Consider the following 11,800-nt stretch of genomic DNA (forward strand, 5'->3'; position numbering starts at 1 on the left):
GATCCTTTCTTTGTGGCCTATCTTGGGGAATGATCCATGTGCACTTGAGAAAAATGTATATCCTGCCATATTCGGATGTAGTGATCTGTATATGTCTATTAAGTCCAGCTCCTCTTATATACTGTTGAAAGTTTTTGTTTCTTTATTGATTCTCTTTTGAAATGTTCTGTCCAAAAGTTGATAGTGGTGTATTAACGTCTTCCACTATAGTTGTCGAGGCATCTATTGTTTCACCTAATTTTTCCAGTGTTTGCCTCATGTACTTGGAGGCGGCTTTGTTAGGAGCACAAATATTTATGATTGTTCATTCTTCTTGAAAGATTGTCCCTTTCACTAATATGTAGTATCTGTCTTTGTCTCTCACAATGGTTTTGCATTTAAAGTCTATTTTGTCTGATATTTATATAGCTACCCCTGTCTTTTTTTTGGTTATTGTTTTCTTGTAAGATTGTTTTCCAGCCATTCACTTTCAACCTCCATGAATCTCTGGATCTAAGAAGTGTTTCTTGTAGACAGCATATAAATGGGTCATATTTCCTTAACCAATCTTCCAGTCTGAATCTTTTGACAGGTGAGTTTAATCCATTGAAATTCAGTGTTAATCCTTTCAAGGAATTATTGATGCTAGCCATATTTTCTTCGGACATGTGTTTGTGATATTTTGTTTTGTTTTGTTTTTTTCCTTCTCTTTTTGTCTTTTGTTGCTCTTACACTCTCCTCTAACTCTGCCTTTCCTGTTTTTTTCTTTCTTCCTGCAGAACTCCCTTTAGTATTTCTTGAAGGGCAGGGTTCTTATCAGCTTACTCTTTTAATTTCTGTTTATCTGTGAATATTTTGAACTCTCCATCATTTTTAATGCTAGCTTAGCTGGATAGAGTATTCTTGGTTGGAAATTTTTTTCTTTTAGTACTTTGACTATATCATACCACTGCCTTCTTGCCTCCATGATTTCAGATGAGAAATCAGCACTTAATCTTATGAAGCCTATCTTGTATGTGATGGTTCTCTTTTCTCTTGTTGCTTTTAAAATCTTCTCTTTGTCTTGAGCCCTGGATAATTTGACAAGTATATGTCTTGGGGTAGGCCCGTTGGGATTTATGGTGTTTGGGGTGCGTTGTGCTTTCTGGACATGTACACCTATCTCTCTCAGTAGATTTAGGAAGTTTTCAGCCATTATTTCCTGCAACACCACTTCTGTCCCCTTTCCCTTATTTTCTCCTTCTGGGATGCCTATAATACATATGCTTGTGCATTTTGCATTGTCATTCAGGTCCCTAAGCCCCAGCTGGATTTTGTCTACCTTTTTATTGATCAGTTCTACTATCTGTTTGATTTCAGATGTACTGTCTTCCACGTCACCAATTCTCTCCTCTGCCTCTTCTAATGTGCTGGTATTTGCTGAGTGTGTACTTTTTATTTCTTGAACTGTGATATTCATCACCATCATATCTGTTATCTTTTTGTGGATGGCTGCAATTTCTTCTGAATTCTCTCCAAGTATTTTCTTCATATTGTTAATTTCTTCCTTTACTTCATTAAGTTGGTCTGTAATATATGCTTTGAGAGCTTAATTACTTGTCTGATGTTCTGCTCTTCTTACTGGTTTTTAGTTTGTTCATTGGATTCGGCCATGGTTTCCTGATTATTGGTTTGTTTTGTAGTTTTTTTTGCTGTCTGGTCATCTTGTTATCTTCACAGGTTTAATCAGTTCCTTAGCTTCTTTGTCTAGTGTTGCGGATTAATTAATTGTTGTTCATGCATAAGTGTTATGTCTTCTCTTTGACACTTTGTTCTTCTTAATCTATTTTCTTGTTGCTGGCTAAGTTCACTTTGAAGGAAAATATTAGGGCCAGGAAAAGCAAAATGAGTAAGAAAAGAAAATGTATAAAGTAGTATTGTTAATAAATGTTAACAGGGCAACAATGTGAGATCTAGGAGAATAGCTATTAGACTCATATAAGTTGTGCAGAGTTATAGCAGTAAGTAGAGTACCTATAATAATACTGTCAACTGAATATGGGGAAGAATGTAGTATGAATTAAAAGGCCTGTGTTTTCATGAGAGAGGGAAAGAGGAAAGAAAGACAATAATATCAAGAGCAGATAAAAGACAGAAAACAGAACATAGGTATTAGAAATTAAAAGTCAGACAATTTGGTGACCAAAGAAAGGGGGTGGAATGTAAGAGAAATAGTAGATGATGGAGTATAGAAAGATGTGGGGGAAAGGGGATAGTGTAGGTGGCCAAAATCAATTCACACAGAAAAGAGGAAATGGAGGTATGTGGGAACACAGCAAATGTGAATCGTTCCCTGCAGCACTTATTAAATAAAGAAAAGAAAAGAAAAAAGAAGAAAAAGAGAGAGAAAAGGGGGGCAAAGAAAAAAGGGGGAAAGCAAGAAAAAGATAAAAGAGAAAAAAACTAAATAAATGAAAAAGGACCTTGGGGATAAAACGGGAGAAAAGACCAGGAGACAATGCAATATTAGACCAAAAAAAAAAAAAAAGAACCAAAGTTTCAAGCTAGGAATCCTCTTTGCAGTTAAATAAAATGCTTAGGGATCTGACATTCCCCCTTTCTCCCTTCCTCACTTCTCTCTCTCCTAGGGCAGAAGGAAAGCTGGATGAGGGGTCCAGTAGGAGATTCAAGTGGGTCCTTGTTGAACCAACTCAGCACTGAATACAATTACTCTTTATTTCCAGAGTGAGCACACTTACACCTCACCAGAAACCCCAAATATGCTATTGGAAGCTGGGATAGCACCTCCTACAGTCCCTCCCCCTTAGGTTTGCTAGGGGAGATCTAATTGATTTTCTGACTCCACCTTCTCCCAGACCAAGTTTCCTATCCCAGGACACTTAGGTAAATTGGGCTTTCTCAGCAGATTGACCTCTCCTTTCTTCCCAGACTCTCCCCAAGTCAGCTAGTACACTCCTCCAAAGTCAAGGAGAAAAAAAACAAAAAACACAGAGGGCTAGGGTAATCAAGGACCTCAGATGGACCTCAGGGCATGGTGGATTTGGGAATGGGAAGTCCATAATATTGCAGACTCAAGGTGTGTGAGTCTCTGAAGCATGGGCTACCAGGGTTTAGGGGATACAGACGTGGGAACCATGCATCTGGTAAACATGGGTTTGGGAACACTGCAACACAACAAAGTTTTCAGGGATTGCCACAGCCAGGCCGCCAGCTGTAGGGGGAGGGGTCACACCCACAACTTCTGACCTCCATGTCAGAAACCCAAAATTCTACCTCTTCCAAGAATCTCTTCTGTCACTGTCTCCCCAAATTGACATCAAGACACCTTCTGCCCTGCAAGCCTCCAAAACAGACTGCTCAGGGTTTGGGAACACCACAGCACAACAAAGTTTTCAGGGATCACCATAGCTGGGCCGCCAGCCCTAGGGGGAAGGGTCCCACCCACAACTTCTGACCTCCATGTCAGAAACCCAAAATTCTACCTCTTGTAAGAAACTCTTCTGTCACTGTCTCACCAAATCAACGTCCAGACACCTCCTGCCCTGCAAGCCCCCAAAACAGTCCAGTCTAGGAGGACTCTGACCCTACTCAGCTACTTCTTTGCAGGAGAGATTATGAGGTGCACTTACTCAATCACCATCCTGCCCCACCTCCCGCCTTTCTTCTTTTTTAATGTAAGTTTCTGAGGTCTATAAATTTCACTCCTAGCAATGTCTTTGTGGTATTCTATTCACTTTGATATGTTTTGTTCTCATTTTCATTGTCACAAGATATTTACTGAATTATCTTGCAATTTCCTCTTTTACCCATTGATTTTTTAAGTGCATTTTTGTTAATCCTCACATATTTATGATTTTTCCCTATTTCCATCCATTATTGATTTCCAGCTTCATTTTGTTACAGTGAAAGAAAGTGTATTTACAATTTCAAACTTTTCAAATTTATTTAGCCCTTCTTGTGGTCCAACATATGATATATCCTGGGGAAGCATCCACAAGCACTTGAAAAGAATGTATATCCTGATGTTTTGGGTTACAGTACTCTATAAATACCTGTTATGTTCAGTTCATTTATCACATTTTATTCAAACTCTGTGCCTTTATTTATCTTCTGTGCAGATGTTCTATCCCATACTCATAGTGGTATATTGAATCTCCAAAAAATTTTGTAGTGGCATCTATATCTTCCTTCAGTTTTGCCAATATGTACCACATTTATCTTAGAGCACCCAGATTAGGTACATAAGTATGTATTATAGTCATTTATGCTTGGTGAATTCCTCCTTTTATTAATCTACAATGACCTTCTATATCGCTTTTAAGAGCTTTGCATTGAAAATCTATTTTGTTTGTTATTGGTAATCACTATTTAAACTTATTTTGGGTTACTATTTGCATGGATTAACTTTTCCCAACCTTTCACTTTCAACCTGGTTGTGTCTTTGCATCTGAAATGAGTGTCTTGTAGACACCATATATATGACTTATATTATTTTAGTCATCCTGTCAGTCTATGTCTTTTATTGGGAAGTTCAAGATATTAACATTCAATGTTACTACTGTAAAGTCATATCTTAGTTCATCCATTTTGTCCTTCTTTTCATTGTCATGTCTTCCTATTATCTATTTTTTAGCCTGTAATTTATCCATTCTAATAATCTTCCTTCCTACACTCTACTCCAGGTTTCTTGCCCATATTTTGTTTTGTTTTGTTTTGTTTTGTTTTGTTTTCCTTTCAGGGTGCAGCACTCCTTTTAGTATATCTTATAATTCTGGTGTTTTGTAATATAGTCTCAGTATTTGTTTGTTTGTTAAGACTTTAAACTCTCTCTATTGTTTTTGAAAGACAATTCTGCCACATGCACAATTCTTGGCTGGAAATTTTTCTTTTTCACTACCTTAAATACATCATACCATTTTCTTCTTGCTTCCATGTTTTCTGATGAGAGGCCTGCATTACTAGTATTGAGGTTCCCTTTTATATGATGCTTTTCTTTTCTTTTGCTGCTTTCAGAATCCTCTCTTTGTCTCTGATATTTGACATTTGGAATAGGTGTCTCAGAGTACATATATTCATAATTATTCTTTTTGTGTAAATTGTCCTTTCTGGATATTGAAATCTATGTATTTCATAAGGATTGGGAAGATTTCAGTCATTATTTCCTCAAATATTCTTTCTGCCCCTTTTCTATTCTCTTCTCCTTCTGGAATGTTGATAGTGTGTATGATTGTGCATTTTGCATTGTCATTCAATTATCTGAAACTCAATTTCTTTTTTACCCATTCATTTCTTTTTCTGTTTGCATATATTTTCCCTTTCAGGTGTTCTGTCCTAGAAATCACTTAATCTGTCTTCAAGCCATTCAGATATGTTGTTTTTTTTGTTCTAATGTGTTTTTTGTTTTGTTTTGTTTTTTAAGATTTTATTATTTATTTATTTATCCACCCCTTGTGACTTGCTTGCTGTCTGCTCTCTATGTCCATTCACTGTGCATTCTTCTGTGTCTGCTTATCTGCCTTTGTTATGTCATCTTGCTGTACCAGCTCCCTGTGGGCATGGCTGGTCAGCTTTCTGTGGGATTGGGCTAGTTTACCTTCACAAGGAGGCCCTGGGAAATGCACCCAGGATCTCCCATATGGTAGACAGGAGCCCAATTGATTGAGCCACAGCTGCTTCCCTCTTAATGTGTTTTTAATTTCATTCATCATGTCTTTCATTTCCATAAATTGTTACTTTTCCCTACAGGCTTTCAAATTGTTCTTTATGCTCACCCAGTGTCTTCTTAATATCCTTTATCTCTTTTGTCATAATTTCCTTCAAGTCTTTGAATTTATTAGGAGATTTGTGAGACTATCATTAATTGTTTTTTTAAATCCTGTATCTTATCAGGATATTTGTTTTGTTTCTTTGGTTGCACCATCACTTATTGTTTCTTATTATGGCTTGTATTTTTTGTTGATGTTTAGGCAACTGAATAGCTGGTGAATTTACTCTGCTGGTCAATTTCTTTCCCTTGCTTAGTGTTGTTTTTTTCCTCACAGTTCTTTAATATTTTGTTCAACTTATTCTAAGTCTTTAAAATTGGCCTACTTAAGTTGTCAAAATTGGGCCAGGGACTTACTAATGGAGTGCAGATTTTCTCCCAGTCATGGGGTAAAGAGGAACCTAAAATATTCTTCTCCTTGCAATAATATCCTGGCCAGCCAACAGAAGTCACTTTTTGGTAAGCACTTCCAAAGAGACATTTATTTCAATCTCTGCTTTCATTTGTTTCTGGGCTGTCCAGAGCCAAGATTCAAAGTGGGCTCTGCTGGCCAAGTTCACTTAAGGGAAGCCCTCTGACTCACCCTTCCTCTTGTAACTGCTGACAGGAAAGAAGACATAAGATCCCTTCTCAGTCAGCTTCTGTGAGGCAGGATTTTATCTGACTTGATATCTTGAGGCTGGAAGATGGGATATCTTTTTGGCCACCACAGGAGTTTAGTAATTCACCTTGGTTGTTTCAGGTTTTTTGTCTCTCTGCCCCTCACCTTTCTGGGATTTGCACAACACTATCCTGGGCTGCTGACCATCAGAGCTGGTCCCTTGAAAATCTTTTGGCCCTTTCTCTTGTTTTTGTGAAAGAGTTGAGTCTTGTCTTCCTACTTTGATGCCATCTTCCTGGATCTCTTCTACAAATAGATTTTTTAATTACATTCCTCATATCCAAATACATAAAAGAAGCAAACAAAAAACCAAACCAATAACAACAACAACAACAACAACAAAATCTGTGAATAAGATAAAAACTTTAGGAGCCCAACAGAAAATTTGGATTTCAGTCCCATTTACTGTCTGTAAGATCTGAAGCAAATATTGCCACTATGATAGTTGTATAATGTCATGTCCTGGTTGAGAAGATTAAATGTAAATCACCCATGCTTTTCTCAATCTGCATTAAAATGCTGTTTTCTCCATTGCATGACAAATGAAAATTAATTTCCTTTTCTTTATTATCATTAAATTGACTTTATATCTTTACAAATGTGATTTTTTTCATTTTGCACACTTAATAGACACATCAACCTCGTGATTCAATTTGTTAAACTAAATGATATATTATTTATTTCTATTGGTAAATCATGCAGTCCTAGGCTACTTTTCCCAGCTGTGACAATGTACTTTATTGTGACTTCCGTGCAATTTTTCTTTTTTAACAAAAACATTTAAAAATTCTGAAATCATTCCATAAGAAAATAGTACACTTAGTTCTTATCACACAAGAGAATAAAATAACCAATAAAACATGTAATGTTGTCTCCTATAACACTATAACCCAGTAGTCTAGACATTCTTTTTAACAAAACTAAGAATAAAATTCTGTTTAACTTAAACAACATTCAATCCATCATCAAAATCAGGAGTACTCTAATATTCACTAGAGGATGGTGTGAAACCTTTAGAAAGCAGTGACATTTCCAGGCCCCAGCGACGTCTTTGAAAATTCTGACAGCACTGAGTAGATCATATAAATACCTACCTTTGGAGCTCTTGTTCCAAGTTCTGTTATCACTTCTTTATTTTCTGTAATCCTATGGGTTTTACTCTATCTCCTTGCCTTAATGAATTCTTTCAGGTAGAATTGCTTAACATCTCATTCCCCTTGTATTTTCAGGGTCAATTTGTGGACCTAACATACTTCTTGCTATTTAAAGCTTTGCTCAGAATATTAGTTTCACATTCCCTTATAAAACATCTTTTTTAAAAGACTTATGTTATCAATGTACAAAATCCACTCTCCAAGATTCAAGACTACTCCCTTAATCAGTGGCTACTCTTCCTCATATATAGATGAAATTAAGATCATGACTTTCTTTTCTTCTGGTATTCATACCCTCAGCCAGGCTTCCAACCCATCCAGGCATCTTTATTCCTCAGGTCTTTGGCTATCTTTCCTCCTCTAGTTTGTTTATTTCAGTCATCTTTATAGCCATACTTTTCATTTGGTAGAACCCCAAACTGAACCATGTCTTAAATTACTAATTCAAACAACCAAACCCATAAAGATCCATATAACTCACAAGCCCTATATCAACTGCATTTTTTGAACTTTTTAAAAATTTCACCTATCTCTTCACTTACCTCTACATGCATTGTTTTAATGACAATCCAAGACTCTACAGAACACTCCCTTGCTTCTCTATCCAGCCATGCTCACAGCTAAGTGCCTAACCCAAATGATCTCCATCATTCTCCATATGTCTCTGAACCCACAAGTCTAAGTGATCTTAAATGAAAGGGCACAGCCAGGAAGTTCAGTATTGTGACAAGTTGATGATACCCTATTTCCACTAGGAACTCAATATTGCTCTTAAATCCAAGTATTAGTGAACTCTCTCTAATACTTCACAATATGAGTTTTGCACACTTTTGGCAATTTCTTCAAACTAACTTCTCTTATCTATGGCCAAGTAATTCCAGTTTTCCAGCCAGTCTAAAGGTATAGACTCCAGGAGAAAACAAGTCTTCTACACTTCTGATAGCATGAAGCTAATAAATTCCTGTTGTTAAGCCAACCTATTATATGGAATTTGTTTTACCAGGTAGGAAACTAAAACAATCTGATTTCCTGAAGTCTCTCCAATGTTAATCAATAATCTTTTTGTCCTGTGCATATCACATCACCTCTCAAATTTAACACATTAAAAAGAAGCTTTGGTAAGATAATTTAAGTCTGATTAAATGGAAGGCACAAACAAAATACCAATCAGAGATAAACTTTTGCAGTGTAAGGTAGCTGATTCTACCCAAAATCGCAGACATGTAAGCAATTCCCTCCTTATTTCTGATTCCAAAGCATTACTCTTCTATCTAAAGTTCAAGTTAGATGAATTAAGGAAAGAATAACAACACTCCTCAGAGGCCAAGACCAAGAAGGAAAGCAAAATGTGATAATACAAAGATCTGTTTGGAGGAATGTGTGTGAGCTAAAGGATCAAATCATACTTACCCCTGAAGTTCAAGGACTCATGTGGAACATGTCTGTGAAGAGGGTAAAAACTGACATCACTGCAAGGGAAAGATTGAGCAATACCAGAATTTCCAGTCCTGATTTCCTCATGTATGAGGCTTTTCCTCTAAGGGACTACAGCACTTAAACCTAAATTCAAGCTGGACTCCTCTTGCACATGTACTATAGCAATGGCCTAACTAACTCTCCCTGTCTTCCATTCTACTCTATAAACATCAATTAGATTTCAATATTACATAAAGGATTAATACGCTTCCATAATCATCCATTTCTCTTAGTGTAAAATCCAAAAACCCAGTAAATATTGACTGAATAAAGTAAAACAGGTAAGGTGTTTCAGCCTTTAATAAACATTCTTTGATTCTCACTGTTTACAAATAGCATATGGTACTTTAGTGTTCTCCTATTTTCCTTTCTCCCTCCCTCTCTTTTCCCTCCCTCTCTTTTCCCTCCCTCCCTTTGTCCCTTCCTCCCTTCCTCCCTTCCTTCCTTCCTTCCTTCCTTCCTTCCTTCCTTCCTTCCTTCCTTCCTTCCTTCCTTCCTTCCTTCCTTCCTTCCTTCCTTCCCAGAATAATATTAAAGAAAAATCGCTAAAAAGTCCAAGTTATTGTGAATAAATGTTTGGCACTTCACAAATCATTATATGTTTTTCTTACCACTAGAAGATCATTTTGGTTAACATGCACTTCAAATATACCTTATCTCTTTTCATTTCTTCATTACACAAATATTTAAAGAGCAGCAATGGTATCAGGAATTGGATCTAGAACCACTTAATCTACTAGCAGTAGTTAAAATATGTGTAGCTTTCTGTGATAAGGCTACATGAATACAAGAGAATGCTTATAGTAGAATCTTAAAATAATGTTTGTGTAGTCCAATGCACTGGAATTCTACAATAACATTGTCTCAAGAGATGGAAGCAAATGTATAAGGACTAAATTGTCCCATTAATGTTTTTATAGAAGCAATTAATCTTTCTGATTAGGCAAAGAAGCATAAAGTAACTGTTTCCTTAAGCATTTTGGAAATAAATTTGGTACTGAACATGGGATCCATCTTTAAAGACACTGAATCTGCCATAACTTTTCATAGTAGTTAATCCACTGTGTCATCTCTGGACTTTCTCTGGGTTAGGTAAGATTTTCTTTACCTAATAAAGAAAGTTCTTCCTTTCACTTTTCCTCCATCTATACCAAAGCACCTTCTCATGGTTTTTCTAACTGCCTCTTTGAAGTCTTTATTCCTTAAACTGTAGATAATAGGGTTCAGTAGTGGAGTGACAACAGTATAGAAGACTGAAATTAACTTGTTGATTTCTGGTGATGGGTGTGCATTGGGGCGAACATACATTGAGATCATGGTTCCATAGTAGATAGTAACAACAACCAAATGTGAGCCACATGTAGAAAAAGTCTTCACCCTGCCAGAGGTTGAAGAAATTCTCAATATGGAGGACACAATAAAAACATAGGAAATAAGTGTAAGAAAAAAACAAATGCACAGCACAGCAATTGACAAGATAAAGATTGCCATCTCAGTGATATAAACCCTAGAACATGAAAGTTGCATGAGAGGAGGGAGGTCACAAAAGAAATGATTGATCTGATTGGATCCACAGAAATCCAATTTGGAAATCATCAGGGAAGGTAGAAAACCTATTCCAACCCCTGTCAACCAAGAGATTGCCACCAACTTGTTGCAGAACTCAGGACTCATCAGGAAGGAGTAGTGGAGTGGAGTACAGATGGCCAGATACCGGTCATAGGCCATCATAGCCAGAAGGAAGCACTCAGTAGCTCCAAAGAACACAAAGAAATAAATTTGTGCCATACAGGCAGAGAATGAGATAGATTGGCCCTTTGAAAGCAGGTTGGATAAGAGAAGTGGCACAATGGTAGAGGTATACCAGATCTCCAGAAAGGAGAGGTGTTTGAGGAATGTGTACATAGGTGAGTGCAGCCGTTGGTCTTGATTCACCACCACAATGATAATGATGTTCCCTATGACTGTGAGAAAGTAGATGAACAGGAAAATAGCAAAGAGCAAAGTCTGCCATTCAAGGAGGTTCTGGAATCCAAGCAACTGAAACTCAATGACAGTGGACACATTCTGGGGCTCCATTTTCTGTGGAGAAAAATATTTCTGAAAAAGATAACATGCAATGCTTAAAAATCTTCACAAGTATTTCCCATCAATGATTGAAAATTCAGAGATTTATTTTTAATAGATTAGAATTTTATATCCATCTTTTTAGAGTACCAAAGATCCTGGTACAGGAATAGCTTCCTTGATTAAGCATAATTTCATCTCACTTTCATTAGCATACATTCAAAAATCACAAGCCGAATGTGAATATCAGCTCATGGACTCTAATTTGCATATATTTTACTAAGGATATAATGACATAGGCAAAAATAAGAACTGTGATTAACACTTAATACAGAAACTGTGGTAGATTAAATTATGTACCTCAGTTTAGACATGCTTTTAATCTTAATCCATATTTATGTGGGTATGAACCCATGGAAAATAGGACTTCTTGAAGATGTTATTTGTAGATAAGGTGTGCCCACATCAATCAGGTGAGTCTTAATCCAGATTACCAGAGTCCTTATGAAAAGTCAGAAGCTGGGATTCAGCTGGAAACCAAAACGGCAGGAGAAAGGGAAATGCTTTGCATTTGAACATAAAGCCAAGGAACTGCAAATATTGCTAGCAGGCCACAACAGAATGCTGAAGTCTTAGGGAAGAAAGCAAGCCTTGCAGATATCTTAATGTTGAATTTATGGTCTTGAAACTTTGAGTCAA

General features: G+C 36.7%; 1 protein-coding gene across 1 annotated transcript; it reads right to left on the minus strand.

Annotated features, from left to right (window-relative positions):
• Positions 1 to 10,142: 10,142 nt before the first annotated feature.
• On the minus strand, positions 10,143 to 11,113 carry LOC101440423 (olfactory receptor 11L1-like). The gene is given in 2 exon segments (XM_012525792.2): positions 10,143 to 10,180; positions 10,183 to 11,113. Coding segments are annotated over 2 exon segments (969 nt in total).
• Between the last annotated feature and the right edge of the window lie 687 nt (positions 11,114 to 11,800).

Source organism: Dasypus novemcinctus, chromosome 30 (assembly GCF_030445035.2).
Source record: "Dasypus novemcinctus isolate mDasNov1 chromosome 30, mDasNov1.1.hap2, whole genome shotgun sequence".
Classification (NCBI taxonomy): Eukaryota; Metazoa; Chordata; class Mammalia; order Cingulata; family Dasypodidae; genus Dasypus; species Dasypus novemcinctus.